Genomic DNA, 27,067 nt, shown 5'->3' on the forward strand with positions numbered 1-27,067 from the left:
GTGGGAAAGTCTATTAACTGAAGAATGTTATAATGATACATCATATGGGATAATGGGACCTTTTGTAGAGGGCATGGCCTATCATGGTTGAGAAGAGAGTCAGACTTATTAGCTAATAGTGTGATCTCGGGCAAGTGTAAAATAGGGAAAATAATAATAGTACCCATGTGTGTAGTTTTGAGGTTATTCTTAGAAAGATCTGCTTGATCTTGGCTGGCATGTGGGGCTTGGATTTTGGAGGAGTTTCTGCCATTTCCAGAACTGATAAGAGTGGCTCACTGCCTAAACTCTTGGTACAAACAATGTGGTTTATGCTGAACACCTGCTCTCTGGGAGTCTGGAAATTCAGTACATACCAAGCGGGAGGTGCTGATGTGACCAGGCCCCCGTACAACCCCTGGGCACTGAGTCTCCTCTGGGAGACCCCATTTTACGTGTGCTGTCACACAACTCATTCCTGGAGGAGTCGAGTGTGTCCTGTGTGACTCCATTTGGAAGGGACCCTTGGAAGCTTACACCTGTGCTCCTCCAGACTCTGCCCCATGTGCCTTTTCCCTTTGCCAATTTGGTTTTGTATTCTTTCGCTGAAATAAATCGTAGCCTTCGGCACTACGATGTGCCGAGTTGTGTGAGTCCTAGTGAATTGCCAAACCTGGAGGTGGTCTTGGCATACCGTTCTACTATAGTGGCTGCAGAGTTAGTGACTATAGATCTCACAGTGCCACACGAATGCAGAAGTGCAGGTAACAAGCTCTTCTCAGATAGTACTCACGTGACGGAAACTTGCTGATGTTGTTGGCCACCCGAATAAGCATACGTGCCCCTTTCATATGATCTCCATTTTTAACATGAATCTGAAATACATGTTTCACTTTTCTTAGAGATTTTGATTCAACCTAATTCATGCTTTATTGCCCCAAATAAAATAATCCCTCCTTGATTATGACCCTGCACAGGGTCGTTCCATGATCCTTGCAGCCTTACTTGGCTTATGGCACTTGGAATTTCTCCTTTATTCTTCCAGCGGCTGCTGCCTGGCACCATGGCCTCACTGGCCTTACCTCTACTCTGTGCTCTGTTCTCTACTTTGTCTTAGACCATGTGACATGAGTTCAAATCCCTGATCCATCTCTTCCTGGCCATTTTTGGAGGGCTAATGATACCAACTTTGCCAAGCGGTCGTGAGACCTGAAGGCTGAGTCTGTCAGGCTGAAAGGGGAGGAGTTGTTAAAGGAAAAGGGCGCTGCCTGTCGTGTGGGAAAGGGGCAGCAATGGCTGGAGGGGCCTGAGATTGGGTAAGTACTAAGTACGAGCAGGGTCTGTGATGCTTAAGATGAGAGGAAGCTGGGGCGCCTGGGTGGCTCAGTCGGTTAAGCGTCCGACTTCGGCTCAGGTCACGATCTCGCGGTCCGCGGGTTCGAGCCCCGCGCCGGGCTCTGGGCTGATGGCTCAGAGCCTGGAGCCTGCTTCTGATTCTGTGTTTCCCTCTCTCTCTGCCCCTCCCCTGTTCATGCTGTGTCTCTCTGTCTGAAAAATAAATAAACGTTAAAAAAAAAAATTAAAAAAAAAAAAAAAGATGAGAGGAAGCTGGAGAGTCCACAGGACCAGGCCACAACGTTGCTGCATCATCCAGGCAAGGTGGGGCAGCTGACAGGGGTGGGGGGTGCGGGGTGAGGGGAACAGACTGAATAGGAGGCAGAACTGGTGAGAATGTGCAGGGCAAGTTTAGAGTAACTCCCAGGCATCCAGTCTAAGCAAATGAATGATAGTAGAATTTACTGAGCACTGCAACCTTCTGTTAACTGAATCTAAAGGGTAGGGAGTCCCCTGCTGTTTGTCCTCTGTTGACTCTCTGTGCCTCAGACTTCCCAGCCCAGTCATCCAGACCCAGAGTTCCCAGGCTGTCCCTCAGCCAGAGTCCCTGTCCCACCTCTGAGAGGAAACATCCACCAAAGCTGTCTTGATACCCCCTGAAATGTGGATGGCTCTTTTCAGTCCTTGGTGTCAAAGATGGTGCTGACATTTTCACATGAACTTGTTCTTACTTGGAAAGGTTAACAGTTTCACTTCTGATATCACAGTTAAAAATCTTGGGAATGTTTGGTGCTTGTGAAAGAGGCAAACATTACAGCAAAGGGGAGGAGTCACAGGGGCCCTGCAGTGGGAGGGAAGAGGGTGTCTGGTCCTATGTAAGTGACAGGCCAGCCCTTAATGCCAGAGGAAAAAAAAAGACTTGAGAACCATCCCTATCACTTAGGGTGCTTCTTATATAAGGATTCCTTAACTTTTGCTTCCCATCTTCTACCAGTTTTTTTTTTTTTTTTTTTTTAATGCTTATTGTTGAGAGAGACAGAGACAGCACAAGCAGGGGAGGAGAAGAAAGAGAGGGAGACACAGAATCCAAAGCAGGTTCCAGGCTCCAAGCTGTCAGCACAGAGCCTGACGCAGGGCTTCAACTCACAAACTGTGAGATCATGACCTGAGCTGAACTTGGACGCTTAGCTGGCTGAGCCACCCAGGTGCCCCCCACCAGCTCTTTCTATCCTCCCCCTGATCCCAAAAGTTCCATCTTGCTGGATTCTGTGCCCCCAGCACATTGGCACTGCCACTCAGGTCTGAAGCTGAGAGAGACCTCCCTTCTCCCTTTCTACTCTTTTCCACATGAGAGAACGGATCTTCCTGCTGCTCTGGAGGGAAATGTACTGTCAGGGGTCGCAAGCTGGAATTCTAATTTTTCCCTTAAAATCAGTGTTACAGAACTGTGTGGCCTAACACGGTAGCCACTAGCCACATGTGGCTGTTTAAATTTTAAAATGAAAATTGTAAGTCATCTCTACACCCGTGGGGCTCAAATTCATGACCCTGAGATCAGAGTCACATGCTTTTCCAAATGAGCCAGCCAGGTGCCCCTAAAATTAAAATTATGTAAAGGAAAAAAAATGAGTTTATCAGTTGCACCAGCTGTATTTAAGGTGCCCCACAGCCAGGCTAGTGGGTGCCACGTGGGGCAGCACAGATATGGTACACTTCTAACACTGTAGAAAGTTCTGTTGGACACTGCTGTTATAGATAATTGGGATCTAAGTCATTCATAATATGACTACTGTGATCCTAGGTACTGTCAAAATTAAATAAGCTCTTGTGGACTGGCCTGAATGCCAATTTAACATTAATATGGGAAGGTATATTCTGATATAAATGAAAATCTGGAAAAATACGTAGGTTGGATTCTGTCTGTATCTTTACAAAGATATGTTTATGTGTGTGTGGATACACACACATATAATATTTAAGAAAACTGTACACACAAGTATTTGAGGTTTGCGTGCTGTAGTTTGTTTTTTATTAAAAATTACTAATTGTGGGGTGCCTGGGTGGCTCAGTCGGTTAAGCGTCCGACTTCAGCTCAGGTCACGATCTCGCGGTCCGTGAGTTCAAGCCCCGCGTCGGGCTCTGGGCTGATGGCTCAGAGCCTGGAGCCTGCTTCCGATTCTGTGTTTCCCTCTCTCTCTGCCCCTCCCCCATTCATGCTCTGTCTCTCTCTGTCTCAAAAATAAATAAACGTTAAAAAAAAATAAAAAAAAAATTACTAATTGAAAAAACAGAACAGACAACTGGACATAAATACTAATGTAAAAAAAAAACGTGCACACATGTCTTCATAGAAGTATGGAGGGCGTATACAGCACTGCGTTAACAGGTGTTATGTATGGTGATGGGCTCAAAGGGTAAATTTTTCATTATACTTTTCTACACTCTCTAAATTTTCTCAGTGAATATGTATTATTTTTATATTCAGATGAAAACTAAATAGTATTAAAAATCGTGGAATTGTATAAAATCCACGATCTTAGAATTAATAGAAGCTCTGGTTGAACAAAAATGTCTTTTTTTTTTTTTTTTTTTTTTTTTTTGCCAGGTAATACATTTATGTGCTTCAAAATCAAAACAAGGTAAAACAACGTACACGGAGAAAGATATGCTCCCTTTTATCGCCTGATTGGGATGGTACCAGGCCCCCTCTGTCCCATGTCTTGTTCCCTTTAGGAAATTACTTTTGCTAGCTAGACTTCTGAGTATATTTCTCATTTTACTTGCAATGAATATTTATTCATTCTTATTTTTTTCCCTCTTGTACACAAAAGGCAGCATATTGTACAATTATTCTATGTTGCTTTTTTTCACTTAACAACATAGAGATCTAGAAAATCACACTCATCCAATGGAGGGGTGCCCATAAAAAAAATCCTTCAGGTGATAAACTCACTTGGCAGATTACGTCCCAAGTCACTGTAAGGCCTCACCTTCACGAGGATATAACTGTGCAGAATCATGAGGTTGGTGGCCATCTCAGAGGGAATTTTGATCTTCTGGGATTTAAGTTCTGCATACATACTGAAGAGAACGTCGTGTGCATTCCGATAGTTTCCTTGGAAAAAGGCGGCAAGATGGCATTATTGCAAAGGATGAAATCTGAGGACTTTCTGTGGGCCCTCATTTTATTTTATTTCTTAAAGTTTTTATTCAAATTCCAGTGAGTTCATACACAGGGTAGTAGTAGTATCAGGTGAAAATACAGTGATTCAGCACTTCCATACATCACCCGGTGCTCATCACAATGTGGGCCCTCATTTTACAAGTAGATTCTGTTATTAGCAATATCTTTATAATTTCTTACATAAAGTAGCTTAGTTTTTCCTGTGGTAATTGATGGTGCTAATACCCAACCAGTCCCTCAGGGAGCAAATGGTGTCATCCTAGACCCCTCCCTCTTCCTCAGGGCTCCACCTGCCCCCAAAGCAGATGGTGATCAAGTTCCGAGTCACCTTCTAGGTCTCCCAAATCCAGCCTGGTCCCAGGCCTGCTGTAATGCCTCTCGCCATCTCTCCGCAGCCGTGTCCTATTGGGTGTTCCTCTGTGCTGCTTCTGCCTCTATTCTGAGAAGTCTGAGTGATCTTGTCAAAGCTCAAGGTCACACCCCAACGTAAAACCCTCCAAAGGCCTTAGGGATCACGTGCAAACTCCTGAGCCAAGGTCCTGAGCCCTTCAGGATCTGCCTCTTCCTACCTTCCTAACCCTACCTCTGCCCTCCCCTCCTGCCTCCCCCCACCACAATAGGTGCCCAGGAGTCCCTTGCTCCTCTGAGTCTGTGTCCTCCTTCGCTGCTGCTGCTCTCCCTGCATATGCCTTTCTCCTTCATCTTCTGCCATCTCAGCCTTTCAAAACTCAGCTGAAACTTCTGTTGCCTTCTCTCCTCTCCATCTTCCAACTCCCTACAACACCCCCAACCCTCAGGTGAGGTGGATCCCTCTCCCGGTGCCCTTTTAGTGGATTTCTGTTCTATTCTGGCACTTATCATCCTTTATAATAACTCTCTCCCACCAAATCAGGACTCCCTGAGGGTGGGACTGTGGCACAGTCCTCTGAATTGTGTATCTCGCAGTGGGTGCTAGATCAACGTAAACTGAGTAAAGCAGTGACTCATTCCATTTTGTATTTGCCAAAATTGTGTTCCATATTTCTGAACATCTAGAAGAATCAGCTTGCAGAAACTAGTGAAGATACGAGACTAATTCTCTGACTTAGTCAATAAACATTTAGAGAGCATGCAAGGGAAGAGAAGCCTTATGGAGGCTCTATAAATGGTCCCTGCATACTATTAAGAACTAGGTCAATAATAACATCACACCATCTTCCACTTTCCAATCTCTTTCATATTGTTAAAGTCAAATACGTGGCATGGAAAGGAGGTGTGGCAAAGTGTACGAGAGGGGCACTGGGCTGGAGAGGGGAGAGGGCACTGTCCCAGAGACAAGAGCTGCGAGGCCGTGAGAAGAGGAAATAGCACTACTGAGAGAAGGCGTTAGTGGAGTTACCTAGATCCCCCTGTGCTGGTCAATTATTGTACTTCTCTGAAACCCAGAAATGGTCATTCTCCTCATCTTCTGGGTTCAAAGCAAACCTAGATTAGAAAAGGGCTACTTTTTCCGGGGCATTTCGAAAAGAGTTTGGAGCTTGATTCTACTACTTGACTACGAGACAAACGTGAATGTCAGGGACGTACCTGCAGACTGCTCTTCTCTGGCAATGATGATGGCAGTCCGGGCAGCTTCTCGGTACTGTTTCAGGGCCATGTACAAGCGGAACAGGTACTTGGCATCCTGACATACAAACCATTAGAGAAACATCACTCTTCAGTAGCCAGGGGGACAAACACCTAAAATTTTTCATTTCAGTTGGAATCCACTTTTGATCTTGTTTAAAAAAGTCAACTGAATAAAGAATTTATTTTTTTATCAAGAATTTATTCATAGTTTAATACGTGCCAGGTAATAGTCTAAGTACTTGAGAAATATTAATGTGTTTAAATCCTCATGCTCTTCCTGGGAAGAAGGCATGGTTATATACTAATTGCACTGATGAGAAACACACACAACAGGACCTCTCCAGAGTCTGGATTTGAGCCACAGTGATCAGGCTTCAGAGTCTGTGTTCCTAATGCTACTCCACAGAGTTATCTCCTGTGTGCGATAGCAAAATGTATTCTTATATCAACTTTGCAAAAACTTAAAAGTTTTTACACCTATATAAATTTCTCTGGCCCATAAGAACGCTGGCCTTTGATTATTTTCTGTTCCCGTTCTCTTCACCTATAGACAATTTTATATACCTGACAATGTTTTCCTGATTACTAGAATAAGTGGACATGAGGTGAGGTGGTTTGGAACAGTGTAAGGGCCTGTGCCCTTTGGTAGGTTAATTTAGCTTCCCTGGGTCTCCCGTGTCCGTCTATGGACTCAGGGATCAGGACTGCTACCATCCTCTCCAGCTATGACATTCTGGCACCTTCTCTCCAAATCAGTAACTTGACTTCCTTCACAAGAAGATCACCTCAGACATCAAAACAAAAGGGAAGAACAAACTCGGGGGTGTTCTCAAAGGGGACTGTCCCCATCAGGACTGTGAGAAGACCAATGTCTGAATGAACTCCCAAGAGTCACATACTTAGAAAATATGTTCTTAATGATTTATTTCTACTTTATATTTATAGTGAGTTACTTTTACGCTAAATATGATTGTTATTAACACAATTTTTGAAATATGAACAAAGTATATACTGATTTTTAGGGATTAATGCTCATAGTTCTAATAATAGTTTTCAAAGTTCCCAGAATAAATAAAACTCTTTAACATTTGAGGAAAGTTGTGGGTGGTGTGAATTGTTATCTAGAGGATTGTGGCTGTTTCACAGGGGACAATGCCAATTTCAAAGGGTGAATATACCCAATATCCTCTAAAATGCAGGGACTGTCTAGAAGATTATATTCAGAGAGAAAACTTTACAAGTCCATGATGCAGAACCCATAATAGGTAAAAACAGGGCAGAAGAAAGTCAAATGGTAACTAAAATACTTAGAACCCAAGAGAAGACAACATTTCTAGTACCTTAGGCATGCCATCACTCTCTCCCATAAGGTGGTCTATCAGCTGACTGGTCAGCAGTTCATCTTTGGCCTGACCAATCTGTTTAGGAAGAGAAAGAAACAGTAAATTCAGCATCTTAAAATTAGAAAGGAAGGGGAGGAGGGGCAGAAAACCTTGTGCTGAGGAAATAGAATTAAAAAATCGTAAAAATGGCTATAGTCAAGTCCTGACATGATATAAATTTAGGGTCTTTCTTCATTTATTTGTAGAGTCTCCATTAATAAAAGTCTATCCTTAAAAGCTACAGCTTTTCTCAGTTGCTGTATCAAAAGACCATTCCCTCCTCTCCCCCCCCCCCCCCCACAGAATATACTTTTTGGATGTTTCAGTAAAAACTTTCTCAAGGTGAACATGGCACGTAGAGAATAAGGTCTTGAGTGCAGGAACTAGGCCTTCTGCAAGCACACAGTACCAAGCACTGCGTCTCCACTGCTCCCCAAGGAAACGCATCGAGTCCCACTGATGTGTGGTGTTGATCAGGAAAAATTACGTACGATATCGGAGGATGGAAATGTGTTTTAGTAGGGATAATTACTGACGAGGAGGCTTAAGAGTCTTGTGTCTGTAAAATAGGGGTGAGCCAACAATGCAACTGGAGCTCCACCAAAGGGAACGAACACTGAAGAGGGCAGTGCTGTGCTTGTATTAATGATACAGTGCAAAGAGCCACCAGAAAAAGAAGGAAACCGTTACGAGGGACAGAGCAACATGTGGCCTAGCTTGCTATGCTTGAGGGAAAAAGATAAAAGTTTGGAAGTTCCTTGTGCAGAAGAGACTGTGGTGAACGTGTGGGGTGGAGAGGCCCTTGGGGCTGCAGAATTTCTACACACTTCACTCACTGTGGTAGTCGTCAGTGCAAGAAAGCTAAGCCTTTACAAATCTGTTGCCTCTGCTTTTGCCACTGCTGTAAGGAAGCGATGCTATAAGGAAGAGAAATCCTGTACAGCTTATCATCTCGATGGCTCTTGTGGATGGTTTTGGGTGAATGCGCCAGTATGGAGACATGGTAAAGCAAGGGCTCTGGGGTCAGCCTGCCTGAGGTCAAAAGATCACCTGGTTACTCTTGGGACCCCAATGAGGATAAAAAAAATACCTAACTCACCGTATTGTCTTAAGGATTAAATAAGTTAATACCCATAAAGGGCTTGGACTGATGTTAAGCAGTGCTATCTGATGTTGCTGGACATAGCAAATAAAAATACAGGACGCCCAGTTAAATATGAGTTTCAGAGGGTTGAACACACCCAAAATGTTAGGATGGAAAAGGGAGCCAGTAAGGAATAGATGTGGCTGTCAAGAATTAAAAGAAGGGGGGTGCCTGGGTGGCTCAGTCGGTTAAGTGTCCGACTTTGGCTCAAGTCATGATCTCATGGTTTGTGAGTTTGAGCCCTGCACTGAGCTCTGTGCTGACAGCTCAGAGCCTGGATGGAGCCCAGTTCAGATTCTGTGTCTCCCTCTCTTTCTCTCTGCCCCTCCCTTGCTTGCACTCTCTCTCTCAAAAATAAAACATTGAAAAATTTTTTAAAAAAATTAAAGAAGGATGGAGACAGAATGCTGAGGAACACTTAATACTGGAGTAGAGGAGTCGGTGAAAGAGGCTGAGAAGGGACCATTTGAGAAGTAATGGGAAAAGCAGTGTTCTAAGGGAGTCATAAGAAAGATGCAGTAATGATAGTGTAAAATGCTCCCATAACATGGAGTGAAGACTGAGAAGAAGAGACTTTTATATTTAGCAGTGGGGACCTTTTAGAGAAGGTTTACAGAGTGGTGAAGGCAGAAGCTGACTGCAAAGAAGAAGGAAGGCCCCCAACACAGTTAAAAGATCCTGTGAAGACCCATCTTTCTCATCCATATCACGGGTTCATTCAGGTAATGATTCTCAAGTAGGGCTGTACTATACACACACCAACACACACACACACGCACACACACGCACCAAGAATGCATTTCAGAACCTTAAGGGGTAGAGGATGGGGTAGGGTGGGGGTTGGTAAATTGTGAACATTTTCAAGATATTCTCAATTATGGGTCAGCAAGTAAGAGTGCACAGATTATAAGAAATTCAAATGGAGGGGGGGGTGTCTCAAGGTGGAAAGGAAAGAAAGGAATGGAGGGTTGAAAGGAAACTTATATCATCCATATAGTGTGTTCACTAAGCTGGGAATCAACATGTGTTCAACTAAGCAAATATTTATTGAGTGCCCATAATGTGCTAAACACTCTATGAAGAAATGGGTCCTTGACCTTGAGGAGCTATTAATCTGAAGGGAGATAACTGTAGTGGTAGGTGATGTTCAAAGTACTTAGAGAAGAGTCTAAGGACGGTGAAATTTCATCCAGAGGATAGTTCACAAAAGGCTTGCGTGTGAAGTGGGTCTTGCATGTTGCGTGGGAGTATGAAAGGCAGAGGTGTAGGAGGGTGGGTGGCCTTGGTGTAGGGGACCACAAGAATGAAGGAACACAGGAAGGGGAGCCCTGAATTACTGGGTAGAAGTGGCCAGGTTAGTGTAGCATAGGCTACTGACATAGAGGAGTGTAACAGGCAATTTGGTTGGAAAGAAGACTTAGTCATAGTTCTGTTACTTTCTATTTGGGTGGCTTTAGGTTAAGTCATATCATCCTATGGGACCTCTTGTTTCCTCACCAATAAAATGAAGAGGTTAGACAAGATCGCCTGCAGGGGTACCTAAGCTTCTGTGGTTCATGAAGAATAGATTGGGAACAAATTATGAGGCAACTGGGAGGCAATGCAGCTAGAGAATAAAAGGATTTAAAACTGGACTTCAGGAAAATTCTCTGGTAGTGAAGTGCAGAATGCACTTGTCTGAATGAATGAAGTTATCCTAGTAATGGATAATAAACACAAATATGTTGGTTTTATAGGCCACATGTCCCTGAACTTAGTAAAATTTATTATAATGAAATATATAGCACAACACCTAGAAGTAGCTATGGGAGGATTAAAGAATACTCATAAAAGGAGAAAAATTTGATAGCTGCAAGGGACATCTATACTTTTGTCTGATACCGATTCCTTTAACTTTTCTGAGAAATGCTCCTACTTTCATTTCAACCATGGTATTCCACTGACACTTCCATGCCTCAGAGGACCCTATTCCCCATGACAATAGAGGTGTAATGTCTAGGGGTTGGAATTTAACCTAATTTGCCCAAGCAGATTATTCCATCCTTGTGGCCACCAGTTGTTTAATCTTGTAATGGACACCTGAACTAACCAATTCAGAGCCCTTCTGGACTTATGCATTTGGGGCCAGAATTCCAGTCCATCTTTAGCAGGAAGGGTGGGAAATGTATTCTTGAGAGTTGCTGGCAGCATTGAGTCTGGCTTTCTGGAGGAAATACGCCTTAGAAAATGTGGACATGCAGACAAAATCAGAGAATGAAACTATTTTCATAATGAAATAAAATGGCCTTTTGTGGATGGCCAGAGAATAATTTTCATACTTTACTAATTTCACTCCAGCTTAAAATTCAGGTACTTTTAGAAAATACTAATTTTTATGCCATAATAAAAAATGCCAATACTTTTACTGAAAAGGCTTAGAAATAGAATATTGCTAGCACCCAAATTATGGTCTCTAAAACAATTTCTCGCTGAAAGGAACTAGACCTTCTTAGAGAAATGACTGATTCCAGGTCTGGGGCAAGAAATGGAATTTGGCCACAGCAATTAGGCAAGAAAAAGAAATAAAAGGCATCTAAATTGGAAAGGAAGAAGTTAAATTGTCACTATTTGGAGATGATATGTTACTATATATAGAAAACCCCAAGGAATCCACCAAAAAACTATTAGAACTGATAACTAAATATTGTAGGATACAAAATCAACATGCAAAAATTTGTTGCATTTCTGTACACTAATAGTGAAACATCAGAAAAAGAAATTAAGAAAACAATCCCATTTACAATTGCATCAAAAAGAATAAAATACCTAGCAGTAAATTTAACCAAGGAGGGGAAAGACCTGTGTACTGAAAACCATAAGACCCTGATGAAAGACACTGAAGATGACACAGATAAATGGAAAGATACTCTGTGCTCGTGAATTAGAAGAATACTCTTAAAATGTCTCTATTACCCAAAGCACTATACAGACTCAAAGTAATACCTGTCAAAATTTCAACGGCATACTTCATAAAACTAGAACAAATAATTGTAAAATTTGTATGAAGCTAGAAAAGATCCTGAATAGCCAAAGCAGTGTTGAGATAGAATAACAAAGCTGCCTGCAGGTATCATGCTCTCTGATTTCAAATTATACTACAAAGCTACAGTAATCAAAACAGTATGGTATTGGTACAAAGACAGACACACAGGTTAATGGAACACAGTAGACAGCCCAGAAGTAAATCCACATATATAGGGACAATTTATCTATGACAAAAGCAAAAACAATGAAGACAGGACAGTCTTTAGTAAGTGGTATTGGAAAAACTGGAAAGCCACATTGAAAAGAATGAAACTAGACCACTTTTTAACTCCATACACAAAAAATTAAAATGTATTATTAAAGACTTGAATGTCAGACCTGAGGCCATAAAACTCTAGAAGAAAACATAGGAGGTAAGTTCCTTGACTTTGGTCTTAGTGATGTCTTGATGGATCTGACTCCAAAGGCAAGGCAAACAAAAACAAAAGTAAACAAATGGAATTACATCAAACTAAAAGTTGCACAGCAAAGGAAACTGACATCAAAACAAAAAGGCAACCTACTGAAATGAGAGAAGATATGTGGAAACTATATACCCAATAAGGGGTTAATATCCAAAATATATTTAAAAAAATCTTCATATGGGGGCGCCTGGGTGACTCAGCTGGTTGAGCACCTGAAATCGGCTTAGGTCATGATCTCACAGTTTGTGGGTTTGAGCCCCGTATATCAGGTACTGTACTGTGCTGACAGCTCAGAGCCTGGAGCCTGCTTCGGATTCGGTGTCTCCCTCTCTCTGCCCTTCCCCTGCTCACGCATGCTCTCTATCTCTCTCTGTCTCAAATATAAATAAACATTTTTTTAAAAAGTTTAAAAATCCTCATACAACTCAACAACAAAACTAACCTGATTAAAAAATGGGCAGAGGATGTGAAAAGACATTTCTCCAAAGAAGGCATACAAATAGCTAACAGGCATTTGAAAAGATGCTGAACATCACTCATTATTAGGAAAATGCAAACTAAAACCACAATAAGATATCACATAACACCTGTAAGAATGGCTATTATCAAAAAGACAAGATAACAAATGTTGGAGAAGATGTGGAGAAAAGGGATCCCTTGTACACTGTTGGTAGGATTTAAAATTGATACAGTCCCTATGGAAAACAGTATGCAGATTCCTCAAAAAGTTAAGAATAGAACTACCATATGCCCTAGTCATTCCACTTCTTGGTATTTATCCAAAGAATATAAAAGCACTAACACCCCAAGATATATATGTGCCTTTATGTTCACTGCAGCATTTACAAGAGCCAAGATATGAAAACAAGTGTCCATTCATAGTATGAATGAATAAAGATGTGGAACACACACACACACACACACACACACACACACACACACACACACACAATGGAATACTACTCAGCCTTAAAAAAATAATGAAATCTTGCCAAATGTGACAACATGGATGGACGTTGAGGGTATTATGCTAAGTGAAATAAGTCAGACAAAGACAGATGCTGTCTAATTTCATTCATATGTAGAATCTAAAACAAAATAAAAGCAAAACCAACTCACAGATACAGAGAACAGACTGGTGTTTACCAGAGGGGAAGGAGGCTGGGGGATAAGTTAAGTGGTGAAGGGAGTCAACTATATGGTGATGGATGGTAACTAGGTTTATGATGGTGATCACCTTGTAGTATATATGGATTTTGAATTATAAAGCTGTACAACTGAAACTTATATAATCAAAAAAAAGAAATGGAGTCAATAATATCATGTACCTGAGGGCAAGGAATCTATCAAAGATTAATAGGATTGTGTCAAAATGCAGTAATAGTTAAAGACTATTGGGCATAAAAAACATTTGGGCATAAAAAACATCGACTGGATGTAATGGATTGAAATCAAATATACTAAAAATCTATGAGTTCATAATGATAGTAAAAACAAAAGCATCTCTAGAGGTCATCTTTGGAGGATGGCAGGAAACCAACTCATTATTCTTTTTTTTTTTTTTTTTTTCAAGAGAGAGAGAGCACAAATTGGGGGTAAGGGTAGAGAGAGAATATTAAGCAGGCTCCATGCCCAGTGTGGAGCCTGATGCGGGGGCCCAATCTGACGACCCTGAGATCGTGATGTAAGCCAAAATCAAGAGTCAGATGCTCAACCAACTGAGCCACCCAGGTTCCCTGCAACTCATTAGTCTTAAAACTAGTAAGCAGAGGGGAAAAATCAAGTATTTACTCTATTTTTCCTTTATCTCACAGTAACAAAATAGTTGGTATGGAATAGAAGGAATGACAAATATTGCCATTTTGCAACCCCTAATAAAATAATGGATCCAGGTAATAAACATTAATGGGTGCTGAAATCATTAGGTGAAAGGTTGATGGGAAATGTCATAATGGAGGGATAAGGCTGACCATTCTAATATCTAATAATCTTAACACCATAAAAACAAAGATGACAAAAATGATGGGCTGTTATGGACTGAATATTTATGTTCCCCCAAAATTCATATGTTGAAGCCCTACATATTTGTATTTGAATACAAATGTGGTGGTATTTGAATATGGGGCCTTTGGGAGTAATTAGGGTTAGATGAGGTCATGAGGGTAGGGACCTTATGATGGGATCAGTGGTGTTACAACAAAAGGAAGGGAGAGAGATCTCTCCTCACCTGAACGCACCCCATAAAGGCCACGTGAGGATACAGCAAGAAGGTAGCCATCTACATACCCAGAGGAGAGCTCTCACTGGGAACAAATTGGCTGGCCCCTTGATCTTAGCCTTCTCAGCCTCCAGAGCTGTGAGAAATCAATTTCTGTTGTTTAAGCCACTTAGTCTGTGGTATGTTGTTACAGCAGCCTGAGCTTATTAAGACATGAGCCTACTGATGTCATGAAAGAGGACGTACTTGGCACCATCTAAAAACACCAAATCTATGTCTGATTAAGTATCTAGATTTAATTGCCAGCTAGTGGGAAATACAGGAGATGGGGAAATTTGAACTAGATGTTCGACAATGACAAGAAATGATTGTTGGTGAAACTGCAATGCTCATACATTGCTGTTTGTAATGTAAAATGGTTTAGCTGCTTTGGGAAACAGTTGGACAATTCCTCAAAATGTTAAACATAGAGCTAACATATGGCCTAGAAATTCCTAGACATACACTCAAGAGAGTATATACAATGTATATAACATTGCACACAAATGTTAACAGCATTATTCATAAAATCTTGAAAGTAGAAACAAACCAAATGTGTATTAACTGTTGAATAAACACAGTGTGGTAGAGTCATACAACAGAATCTTTAGCCATAAAAAGGAATGAAGTATTAGTACATGCTACAGCACAGCTGAACGCTGAAAACCTTCTGAAAGAAAGATGCCAGACACAAAAGTCACATATTGTATGGATCCACTTATATGAAATGTCTAGAATAGGCAAATCCACAGCGACAGGAAGTAGATTATAATAAAGAATACATGTAATACAGTGTGGTATTGTTACAGGCAAGACAAATCAATGGAAGAGAATATAGAATCCAAAACTAGACTCACATATATTTGGTCATTTCATCTATGGCAAATGCTCTATGGTAATTCAGTGGGGGCAAAATGGTATTTTGATAAATGGTGCTGGATCAACTGGATATCCATTTGGGGAAAAAAAGATTCCTAATTCCTACCTCACACCATACACAAAAGTTAATTCAGGATGGGCATAGGACTAAATAAGAACGCTAAAACAATCAAATACCTAGAAGAAAACATAAGAGAAATCGCTTAATGACCATGTGATAGGAAAAGATTTCTTAAATAGGATTAAAAAACACTAACCATAAAAAAAAAAGATTCGTAAGTTGGACTTCATTAAAACTTAAGAATTTCTTTCCATCAAGACACTACCAAAGATGGAGCACCTGGGTGGCTCAGTCGGTTAAGCGTCCAACTCTTGATTTCAACTCAGGTCATGATCTCAGTTTTGTGGGTCTGAGCCCCTGAGCATGGACCACATACAGCCTGCTTGAGATTCTCTCTCTCCTTCTCTCTGACTCTCCCCAGCCTGTGCTCCTTCTCTCTCAAAGTAAATAAACTTAAAAAAAAAAGACACTACTGAAGAATAAAAAGGCAAGCCACAGTTGGAGAGATTATATATATATATATATATATATATATATATATATGTATATATGTGTACATATATGTATATATATGTATGTATATATGTATGTATATATGTATACATATATGTATATATATGATGGAAAGACTTGTATCTAGAAATTATAAAAAGTCTTACAAATCAGTAAGAATAAGATGAGATGATACAATTAAAAATTAGAAAAAAGATTTAAATAGCAGAAAAGAGGATATCCAAAAGGCCAATATACATATGAAAAGGTGCTCAATATCATTAGTCTTTAGAAAAATGAATTGAGACCATAATGAGATACCACTACACCTCTATCAGTAGTCATAATGACATAGATTGGTGTTGGTAAAGAGAGCGACTAAATTCTTTCATACTGCTGGTAGAGTGTAAATTGATACAACTATTGCCAAAATATGTGTATCTTATGACCTAACAATTCTACTCCTGGATATACACCCAATAAGGCAGAGTGTTATGTCCATCAAAAGATATGAACAACTTTGTGGCAACTTTAGTCATAACTGCCTGAAGTGGAGACAACCCAAATGTCCATTAACAGAGTAATAGGTAAATAAATTGTGGTATAGCCATCGGGTGGAATACTACACAGCAATGAGTAAGAATGAACCATCTGCATGTAGTAATGCATGTAGTAATACACATGCATTAATAGACTATATGTTGATTCGAAGGAACTGGACACAAAATAGTACATATGTACAATTCCATTTATATGAAATACATAGACAGATAAAACCAATCTATAAGGACAGAAGTCAGAATTGTGGTTACCCCTGGCTGTGGTTACCCTTGGCCAGTGACTATGAGACATCATAAGAGCCTCTGGGAGCTGGAAATGTTCTCTATCTTGATCTCAGTAGGGGTTACGTCAGTGCAATATATGAGAAAAAGAGTTACATACTTAGGATTTGTGCACTTTACTACATGCAAGTTATACCTAAAAGAAAACCCAAAGGTTCTTTTCTTTTATAGATAGACTTTGTACCCATAAATGAAATGACATGATGTCTGTGATTTGCTTTAAAATAACACAGGGAGGGGCGCCTGGGTGGCTCAGTCGGTTAAGCGTCCAACTTCGGCTCAGGTCACGATCTCACGGTCCGTGAGTTCGAGCCCCGCGTCGGGCTCTGGGCTGACGGCCCAGAGCCTGGAGCCTGCTTCTGATTCTGTGTCTCCCTCTCTCTCTGCCCCTCCCCCGTTCATGCTCTGTCTCTCTCTGTCTCAAAAATAAATAAACGTTAAAAAAAAAATTAAAAAAAAAAAAGATAAAATAACACAGGGAAAGAGGTGGGGGTACAGAAAAAATAAGATTGCTCATATGCTGACAGCTGTTGAAGTCAGATGATGGGTACAAGTCAGATGAGTTGGTTACAATATTTGGTCTACTTCTGTATGTTTGGAAATTTCTTCAAAATGTTTTTCAAAATATCAGCATTCTCAAAAGTCTTATTACAGAGCTCACTTACAGTTTCAATCGCCATTTCTATTGCTGCATTCTCTTCTGGGCTCGGACATTTCAGGAAATGTTTAAGTGCCTGAAATGAGAAATGTATAGCAATTAAAAACTTTCAGACTGCTTTCACATTGGGAAAAACAAAGTTTTCACACAAAGTAATTACAGTTTATGCAAGTGTCCACCTCTCAACCAGGGGCTTGCACAGTCTGGGTCTTAATATATACACCTAAAAGGCTGAGGGACACCTGGATGGCTCAGTCAGTTAAGTGCCGGATGCTTGATTTCAGCTCAGGTCACAATCTCATGGTTCATGAGATCAAGCCCTACCTCGAGTTCTGTGCTGACAGCGTATTCTCTCTCTCTGCCCCTCCCACACTTGCTCTCCCTCTTTTTCTCCCTCTCTCTCTCAAAAATAAACTTAAAAAAAACAAAAAGGCTGAGTAGAATTTTAAAAATGGAAGCATCCAGTTAACCCTCTGAAGAATTTAGTTCTGACTTCTGATGAGAGTGAAAAATAAGTCCTCTTTCATTATGAAGATATAATCATTTTCATTCATTTATTCGTTCAACAAATATTTATTGCCAACCTGCTACTATGTATAGGAGACTATGGAGCATACCAGGAAGGATATGACACAGCCCCTCTTGTTGTATTATACACAACCTAATTGGGGAGATCTGTGTAATGTGATATTTATAAGGAACCAATTATTTTAAATCATAATTGTCTACTTCCTAAACACTACACCTATGAAGAAATTTAAGGTTATAATAAAAGTTTAAGAGACAATGGGCAGTATGACCATTTGTTTTCATTGGTGCTCTAAGGAAGAAAAGTTGATTAAACAGGGGGGTGATCCGAAGGTACCATGAAGGGAAAAGGACCTGAAGATGAATAGGTCTGTGGTAGGTAGGAAAGAGGGCAGAGAGAGATCTAGAGGAGAACAGGAATGGGAAAAGGCTAGCAGGAATGTTTCTTTTTTTTTTTTTTTTATGTTTTTTTTAATGTTTTTTTAATTTATTTTTGAGACAGAGAGAGACAGAGGATGAGTGGGGGAGGGGGAGAGATCAAGAGGGAGACACAGAATCTGAAGCAGACTCCAGGCCCTGAGCTGTCGGCACAGAGCCTGACGCGGGGCTCGAACTCATGAAGTGTGAGATCATGACCTGAGCTGAAGTCGGACGCTTAACTGACTGAGCCACCCAGGCACCCCATGGAATGTTTCTTAATGGAAACAGCTGGATGCCAGGTTGGGAAGTACAGGAGCTGGTTGGTCAATCTGTGGGAATTCTCTTGAGTGCCAGCTAAGGAATCTGGACTTTAAGTGGCCAGAAACAGTAAATAGGTAGCCAGAAGGCTGAGTTCACACACAGACATGTTTCTTTGGCAGGCGAGGTATTCTACAAATATGTGGGCCCATGTTTTAAAATTGGGAGACCTAGAATTCTATTTCTCATGGAAAGTCCTATGATCTAGCCCACATGGGCCCAACTCCTGAAGGGCAACAATTTTCTGGAGGTAAGTAGAAGATGTTTCCCTCAGACCAAACAGGTGGCACCCGGTAGTCCCCAGTGAACACCCAATGAACACAATGAACACACAGCTTCACTGAGTTATATCCCTTGCTTGAACGCCATAACTCCTGCTTTAGGGGCCCTGTAGCAGTGAAAGTAAGTACTGTTTGGGGAATAAAATGAAGGATGAGTTATAGGAACAGAAACTAGAAAATAGGAATAATATTGTAATAATATAATAAGTGAAGTGACCCAGGTTTGGATTAAGTTGATGATAGTTAGAATGAAAAGGGACAATGTCAGAGATATTACAGGGGAAGAATGTGATTGGCTGTGGGAGAGAGAGAATGATTTAAAGTTAACTTTGATATTTCAGGTCTGGGTGTCTGAAAGCAATAATATAATTTTAAAATATTGCTGGGGCATCTGGCTGTCTGTCAGTAGAGCATACGACTCTTGATCTCGGACTCTTGAGTTTGAGCCCCACATTGGGCATAGAGATTACTTAAAAAAATAAAGAAAGAATCTTATTAGCATTCCTGTGGAGTCCAATGTATATTTTCTCAGGAAATACTAACTCGTGAATATTGGCCACACAGCAAGAAGAATTTTCCAGCCTGAAAATGTCTTTTTTCTCCTTCAAAATATAAGGCGATGCTTTGATAGTCTTCATTAGTAGTACCTTCAGAACCTACAACAGAAGTTCACGGAGTAAAATATCTGAGCAAAATTTTATTGCTAACTTAAAAATAAGATCCAAATACAGGTGATCTAAAAATAGGTGATTAAAAATTTGTAACTGTAAATATCAGTGTTATTATCAGTGTTTGTTTTCATCACAAAACAGATCCACCATCATTCCCCCAAATACCAGCTCTGTTCCATTTTCTTTTCACCCTCAACAGGAATCAGGAGAGAAAATTACGAGCCTTGTGAGAATGTAGGCTATGGTCAGACATCACCCTTGGTGCAATCGCATTCTGCCAGAGAGTCTAAGAACAATCAGAAGTCAACCATAATACAAACGTAATCTATCCGCCTTTCTCAGCAAGGCCTGGTTTCGACAATTGTCCGCATTTGCCAGACAAGGAAGGAAAATGCTATTCAAGTGGCTGATAGATGCCATTTAAAGATAATTACTCTTTTTCTTTTATTACTGTTTTTCTTTTGGTTTGAAGCTTAAATATGTTAAGCACAGTGGAAGAAGGACCTCAACTCTGCAGGAGTTCCAACTCATTGTTTACATTTACCCATGGGTATTGGGAGTCCTGTTACAATACCAAAGTGTCACAACAGCCCTGGGCCTCCAGCCCAAGGCAGATAGGGAGTTTGTAATAGAAGAGGGTAAAGAAAGGTGGACAAAAAGTGTGTGCGTGTGTGCGTGTGTGTGTGTGTGTGTGTGTGTGATGCAGGATAAGCCACATCCTTATGAAATGAGAAAAACTTAAATGGGTTAGTGGTATAGTGATTTGTAATGTTAAGAAATGTTATCTGTCGAATTAAAAATTAATAACTCTAATATCACTTGTATTCGTATTTCCTTTTTTCCTTTACCTCCTTATTTTCTCCAATTATCTGGATGACTTTCTAAGATATGAGAAGATGCTTTTACCTATTTTTGTTTCCTTGAAACTGAAATAAAAATTTTCTCATAAATCCTATCATCAATTCTTACAGTCATTTCGTAAATTTTAAAAAACAAAACACAAAAAGGCAAGTACTTCAGGATTCCATTTATATGACATACTATGAGTAGTCAAATTTATGTAGATTTGTAGAAAGTACAACAGTGGTTGCCAGGAGCGGTGGGGGGCAGGGAATGGGGACATACTGTGTAATGAGTACAGAGCTTTAGTTCAGGACGATTCAAAGTTCTGGGGATGGATGGTGGTGACTGACGGCTGTATGACACTGTTAATATGACTGAACTGTACATTTAAAAATGGTTAAAATGGTAAACTTGTGCTATGTATATTGGGAAAATAAAATAAACCAAAATAAAATACCACCAAAAATAATGTTATGTATGGCCCATAAAATCAAAATCTGAAAATTATTTCAGTAGTTTCTAAGAAAATTGCACATAAGGGAAGAAAACCTAAAAGCAGGTGTTCTCAGAATATAAAATCCTCTTTTGGACTTTCTTCTGAAAAAACCACGTCTTGTATATATCACTCTTCATCAAAGTAGAATCATATAATCTTAATTTTTAACTCAATTTAAAAAACTTAAACTATTTTTTCAAAAATTCCTCTGCATTTTTTATTACCTTCATTTTGGAACCTTGTTTTACCACTGGTTGGCAAACAGCAGAATTTGGGAAATCTGGCTTCTTTTAATAGTCACCCCAAAATCTTAATTTTTGAAAACGGGTCTTATAATTCCATCTCACCTGTAAGATAGTAGGAATCTTGAAATCTAACACATCAATATGTATGCGTCTCTGTATAAATGGTGTGTGTGCATGTGCTTGTGGGCATACCAAGTTGATAATTAGGTCCTAAGGGTCAAGTATTTCTAGGATACAAATCTGTAAGAGAAATTAGGGAAAACAATGGTATTTACCAATAATGTCTGCATAGATTTCCATTTTGTTGTGCTGCTGAGCCAGGGTGAAAGCTTCATTATTACATTTGGACATAACAAGAAACTGGATGGCAGACCCGTAGTCACCTAACTGTAGGAAAAACCTAAAACAAAGTATTTTAATCAGCTTGGCTCATTTAAAATAAGTTTGTCATTTACAAAATGAAATCTTTTTGCAACTATGAGAAACCGTTTTAAAAAATGCATAAAAAATGGAAACTGCAGTTTTATACTATATGCTTGTATTTGAAAAACATTCTCTCCTACACTAACCACAACAAATAGACTTTGAATTTAAACACTTAGATCTAACAAAAAAAATTATAAAGAATATTCCCTTTGAATTTATTTCTTTGATCAAAGTAAGTGGGGCTTTCTTTCCAGGCTAGTTTTTGGAAGTCCAAAAATAATACATTCCGTTACCTGGCTACCATTTTGGCTCCATCCAGAGACTGGGTCTCTCTGACAATACTGACAGCCTTTTCAGGATTGTTGAGGTGATCCAGATAGATGCGGATTACACTGTTCCACTGTTTTGCATTCTCATAAGCCACAACGGCTTCTTTGTATCTATAAGAAATACTTAGTTCAGATAAGCTTCCTTAACACTGTCACATTTGGGGGGGAAATGTCAATACAGGAGGCAATTTTTTTTATTGATGGCGGTTGCTTATTTTTCTTGTACTTCTTTATTCTTCATTAGGATGAATACAAGGAATCATCTCCCTAAAATGTGTTCTTTTTTAGAGGTCTGATAAACTAACAGTAAAATATTAATATTGAATTGCATTTTTTCATCTGAACAATATATATAGAATTTTTTACACTTTCCTTTTTTTTTTGATTGGGAAGTTTATAATAGTAATATAAAGCTTATTTTAGAAAACAGAAAATAACAGAATATTTCAGTAAGAGTGATCTATAAAATTTTTGCGTGTCAACCTCTAGATGGAGCTCAAGACTTGTCTTCAGTCTGCATTAGCTTTCCAGCTCTTTGCATTTCAACAAGACATTTAGTGTGTATCTCTATTTCCTAAGGTTGCTTTTCTAAAAGTAGAGGGTACTGACCTTTAAAAGTCTCTTAATGTATTTTGCCAAATAACTTTCCAAAGGCTATGGAAATTATACAGAACGAGTCAGTCATGCATAACAAGTGCATTTTCATAGTATGGTTATTAGTTTAAAATCTCACGATAGGAGAGGTTGAAATAACATACTGTTGCTTTAATTATTATTAGTGAGGTAGAGCTTTTTCATGTTTGTATGAGATACAATTTCCTAATTGTGTTTCCTCCTCTGAGACTCCTTGTCTTTGAGTTTCTTCTATCCAGTTGCAGAAGGACAGAAGATATTATTTAGGATATTAACTATCCATTGTGATATCTTGACACTGTTTTGCAGCTTAAACTGTGCAGTCATCGGTGTGGAATTCGTATTTCTTCACTGTTCTTTTCCTCGGCATCTGTAAGTTATCCTTCTTAATAAAATGATCATCACTTTATTTTCACGCCATATTATATCAAAATATCACCTTTTAGTACTTAACTCTCAAATAAAAAGAGATAGTAGCCTATATTGAATACACCAAGGTTTACTTGAGGTATTTAAAATATGGGAAAAATGTAATAGTTTGGCACTTAAGGCCAGGCAAAGGGTAAAGATGTTTTCTTTCTCCACTCTGCCTTTCTTAGAAGTTGTAAAGATTGATGGTTAATTTATCAAACTTATATATTGCTTTAAACTTGCATGAATTTGAGAAACTGTACAAACCTTCCATCTGCTTCCTTAGCTTTGGCATACTGCAAGTGAATCTTTGGAGAAGAAACACGAGGCAGAAGCTCCCCAACTTTTGCCCTAGAATGTAGATTTCAGAGAGTATCAGCACTATATTCACTTCCAAAGTCACTCTCCACAATCAAGTGTTAGTTTTTAGGATTCAAAAAAGTTATCATGATCTTTGAAATCTTGGCTCCTATAGGTAAAAGCAGATGTAACTGCTTTTCCTTCTGATGCCACACCCCTGCCCTACCCCTCCAAGGGACAATGAAGGTTCGTTCATTAACAGTTTGGGGGCAACAGGGCTCTTTTCCCTAGTAATTTGTCTGATCAGGGATTTCCGAACCAACAGGATGTGTTGTTCTTTGGGGAACAAACTATTAATATGAACTCATCCAAGAAGAAAAAAGGAGATAGAGGGAAGACCTAGATAGGGAAAACAGGGTGTACAGATAAGGAAACAAGTGGGGAGACTTCCGGGACCCATTCATTTCCACACTTGCTCAGAACAAACTTAGCAAATGCTTACCAATTCTTACAGCGGATGTAAACAGATGCTGCTTTATCATAATAGAGACCTTTTTCATACAGTTGGGCTGCTTCTGAAAATTGCTAAAACAATATGAGATTATTAAAACACTGAATTTATTACGTATAAGTCCGCATGAATATTTATGCCTAGGAAAGGGTACCTTCATGTTCTCCAATATGGCTCCACAGTCTCTTTTAAGGACCCTGCTGGGATGCTTTAGGGCTTGGTTAACCCCTCGGCGTATGTCTCCCATTCTTATAGACATCTGGGCCACTCCAGCCAAACACACTTCATCATGTTCCTGGAATTATAAGGCAAATAACACATCAGACCCTAAGTTAAATTGATGTATTTCAGCCAAACAATTGATTTAAATCTAAAATGAGCCCAAAGGTTACTTTCACTAGTCTTTTCAGGAAAATCTCAAGATTATGAAGTAACACTGAGTCCTTTTTTTTTTTTTTTTAAATCTTCTGTTACAAAGTTATATATTTTTCTTTAGAAGTTTACACCTTTTATGCTTAACAACAAATTCTTACTACCCTTGTCATAATGCTTTGTGTATCTCTGTATGTCTTCTTGATATAAAATTTTATATAAGAAGTAATATGCTGGATACACAGCATAAATGCTATGAACAAAATTAAGGAAAAAGCCATTTATCAAATGGAAGATTTCTCTACTAGACACGATTAAACATTAAAAACTTTATGTAAAATTGTTTAATTCATTAAAGATAACTAAAGAACTGTTCAGGGAACTAATCTATGTAATAAAATATAATGTCCTATTGTATTTTATGTAAAACAGCATGGCTGGTGGAACATTCTGTGATGATGGAAATCTTCTATATCTGCCTGGTCCAACACGGTGGCTAATAGTCATAAATGGCTACTGGGTACTTGAAATATGGTCAGCGTGACAAAGACACTGAATTTTAAATTTTATTTAATTTTCAATCATTTAAATAGCAACGTGTGGCTAGTGGTTACTATATTCAAATACACAGATAAAAAAAAAAAACTTAAGGGGCGCCTGGGTGGCTCATTAGGTTAAGCGTCCAACTTCAGCTCAGGTCATAATCTCGTGGTTCATGAATTCGAGCCCTATGTTGGGCTCTGTGCTGACAGCTCAGAGCCTGGAGCCTGTTTCAGACTCTGTCTCCCTCTCTCTCTGCCCCTCCCCTGCTCATGCTTTCTTTCTGTCTCAAAAATAAACAGAACATAAAAAAATTTTTTTTAAAACCTTAAAATGTATGTAGCCAAAGAAAATATCAAAAACTCAAGAGTTATGCAAGGCAAAGGATATGATCGGGCAATTCATTAAAAAACATATAATTGGCCAATAAATAAAACATGCTCAGCTTCACTGATAAACACACACAAAAGACCTTTGTTTTTGGCTCATAAAATTGATAGATGAGATAAAGTGATTAACATTCAGTGTTGTTGAAACTGTGGGGGAAAATGGACACTTTCTCAGATGACCTACAGCTATATGAATTGCTATACTTTCTGGAAAGCAACTTAGCAATATAAAAAATTAAAAGCATATATTTTATGACGTAGAAATCCCCTTATAAGAATAATATCCTTCAGAAATACGATCTTAGGTAAAGATACATGTACACTAGGTAGAATATTCATTGCAGTATTTTGATAGTAAAAAACCAAAAACAATTATGATTCAATAAGGGAGTGGATATAAAGACCATGCTATATCTAAACAATAGACTATTAGAAGCTCTTAAAAGATTAACATAGATTCGAATGTATTGACTTGAAAGACCATGAAGAAAACAGAATGCTGTTTATCCCAAAACGGATTTCAGTTAATCTTTGCTGAAAGGAAATGATTTTTTTTAAAGCATTAAAACAATTTTTTTTTAGTTTATTTATTTATGAATGATAGAGATAGCACAAGTCGGGGAGGGGCAGAGAGAGAGGGAGACAGAATCCGAAGGAGGCTCCAGGCTCTGAGCTGTCAGCATGGAGCCTGACGCAGGGCTTGAACTCACGAACCATGAGATCATGACCTGAGCCAAAGTCAGCTCTTAACCAACTGAGCCACCCCAGGCACCCCTGTAAAACTGAATGATTTCATATTTAGTGAAAGTCCACATTACATTCGTATTTGTATGCTTACAAGAGATTCTGGGTGGAAATATATAAAACTGTTAACAGTGGTTACCACTGAGGTGTGTGGATAGAGGAGAGATTGGTAGACTCTCACTTGTCATGTTATACTGTGGTGATTTTTTAAATGGACTACAGTGAAACTGTATTAACTTCTGTAATAAAAATTCTAGCTATAAAATAGGAAATAAAAAGATTTTCAATCTTTACAAGACCTCACCTAAAAACATCAATTTTTATTGCAAAATTTAGCTTCTTGAGCTAAAACCCTGGGATGGGAGAATGGGCTGGAATAGTGCATAAAGTACATGATTTCCAGGATCATCATAAAAGATACAGCGTGAGAGATGAAATGGCAGAACAGACTTTTATGGACTGGGGGTACACTGTAGAGTAGTTATTGAAATTTTTTGAGAGTAAAAGGCAAAGCCTCATGAAAATCATAGTTAGCCTGTAAGTGGGAAAGGATAAAAATTTTACTCTGAACATTAACGAGAAGCTCATATTTAAGATACAAAGGAAAACATCTTTTTCAGAGTGATAAAAAATATTGTCATCTTTAGATCTGAAGTGTTTTAAAATGATTTAACTATATCCTTGCAAAGTTGTTAATAAACTGAAAAAGAGCTCACCTACTAATAAATAAAATGCAATTTAGACCATGGCTTTTTAAATGAAACTAACAAACCTAAAGATAATTATACATATCTTTATTCAAGTTTACCTTATGATCACCCGTTATTCCTTTCTCATAATGAGCCAAAGCATTTACATAATCACCCCTGAAAAAAAATTAGAGTGAATTTTAATACATATTTAAGTATCTCCTTTACATATACAAGATTTAAAAGAAATCTTTGTCACTGAGTTGCTTGGGCTCACATAAGATGGGATATACAACATATAAGCATTTTTTTCAAGTGCAGTTCATTATTATTTTGCTGCTTTAGAAATAATTATAGGGGTGCCTGGGTGGCTCAGTTAAGTGTCCAACTTTGGCTCAGGTCATAACCTCACGGCTTGTGAGTTTGAGCCCCACATCTGTGCTGACAGCTTAGAGCCTGGAGCCTGCTTGGGATCCTGTGTCTCCCTCGCTCTCTGCCCCTCCCCCACTTGTGCTCTGTCTCTCTCTCTCTCTCTCTCTCTCTCTCTAAAATAGACATTACAAAAAAATTTTAAAGAAATAAAAATAATTATAAAGCTGGATTATGTTAGAT

General features: G+C 39.2%; 1 protein-coding gene across 2 annotated transcripts in view; it reads right to left on the minus strand.

The window, feature by feature from the left end:
* WDR19 (WD repeat domain 19) overlaps nucleotides 1–27,067 on the minus strand; it is a 113,262-nt gene that overhangs the window by 23,282 nt on the left and 62,913 nt on the right. For both annotated transcript variants that reach the window (XM_007098871.3, XM_007098870.2), the window contains exons 21-32: nucleotides 26,575–26,632; nucleotides 23,876–24,016; nucleotides 23,713–23,795; nucleotides 23,178–23,261; nucleotides 21,831–21,977; nucleotides 21,387–21,511; nucleotides 19,400–19,512; nucleotides 17,317–17,385; nucleotides 7,447–7,524; nucleotides 6,065–6,161; nucleotides 4,305–4,429; nucleotides 773–854 (exon numbers count right to left, since the gene is read on the minus strand). In XM_007098871.3, the coding sequence (XP_007098933.1) occupies nucleotides 773–854; nucleotides 4,305–4,429; nucleotides 6,065–6,161; nucleotides 7,447–7,524; nucleotides 17,317–17,385; nucleotides 19,400–19,512; nucleotides 21,387–21,511; nucleotides 21,831–21,977; nucleotides 23,178–23,261; nucleotides 23,713–23,795; nucleotides 23,876–24,016; nucleotides 26,575–26,632 (1,202 nt within the window). The remainder of the gene's footprint in view (nucleotides 1–772; nucleotides 855–4,304; nucleotides 4,430–6,064; nucleotides 6,162–7,446; nucleotides 7,525–17,316; nucleotides 17,386–19,399; nucleotides 19,513–21,386; nucleotides 21,512–21,830; nucleotides 21,978–23,177; nucleotides 23,262–23,712; nucleotides 23,796–23,875; nucleotides 24,017–26,574; nucleotides 26,633–27,067) is intronic.

This window comes from Panthera tigris, chromosome B1, assembly GCF_018350195.1.
Source record: "Panthera tigris isolate Pti1 chromosome B1, P.tigris_Pti1_mat1.1, whole genome shotgun sequence".
Taxonomy (NCBI): Eukaryota; Metazoa; Chordata; class Mammalia; order Carnivora; family Felidae; genus Panthera; species Panthera tigris.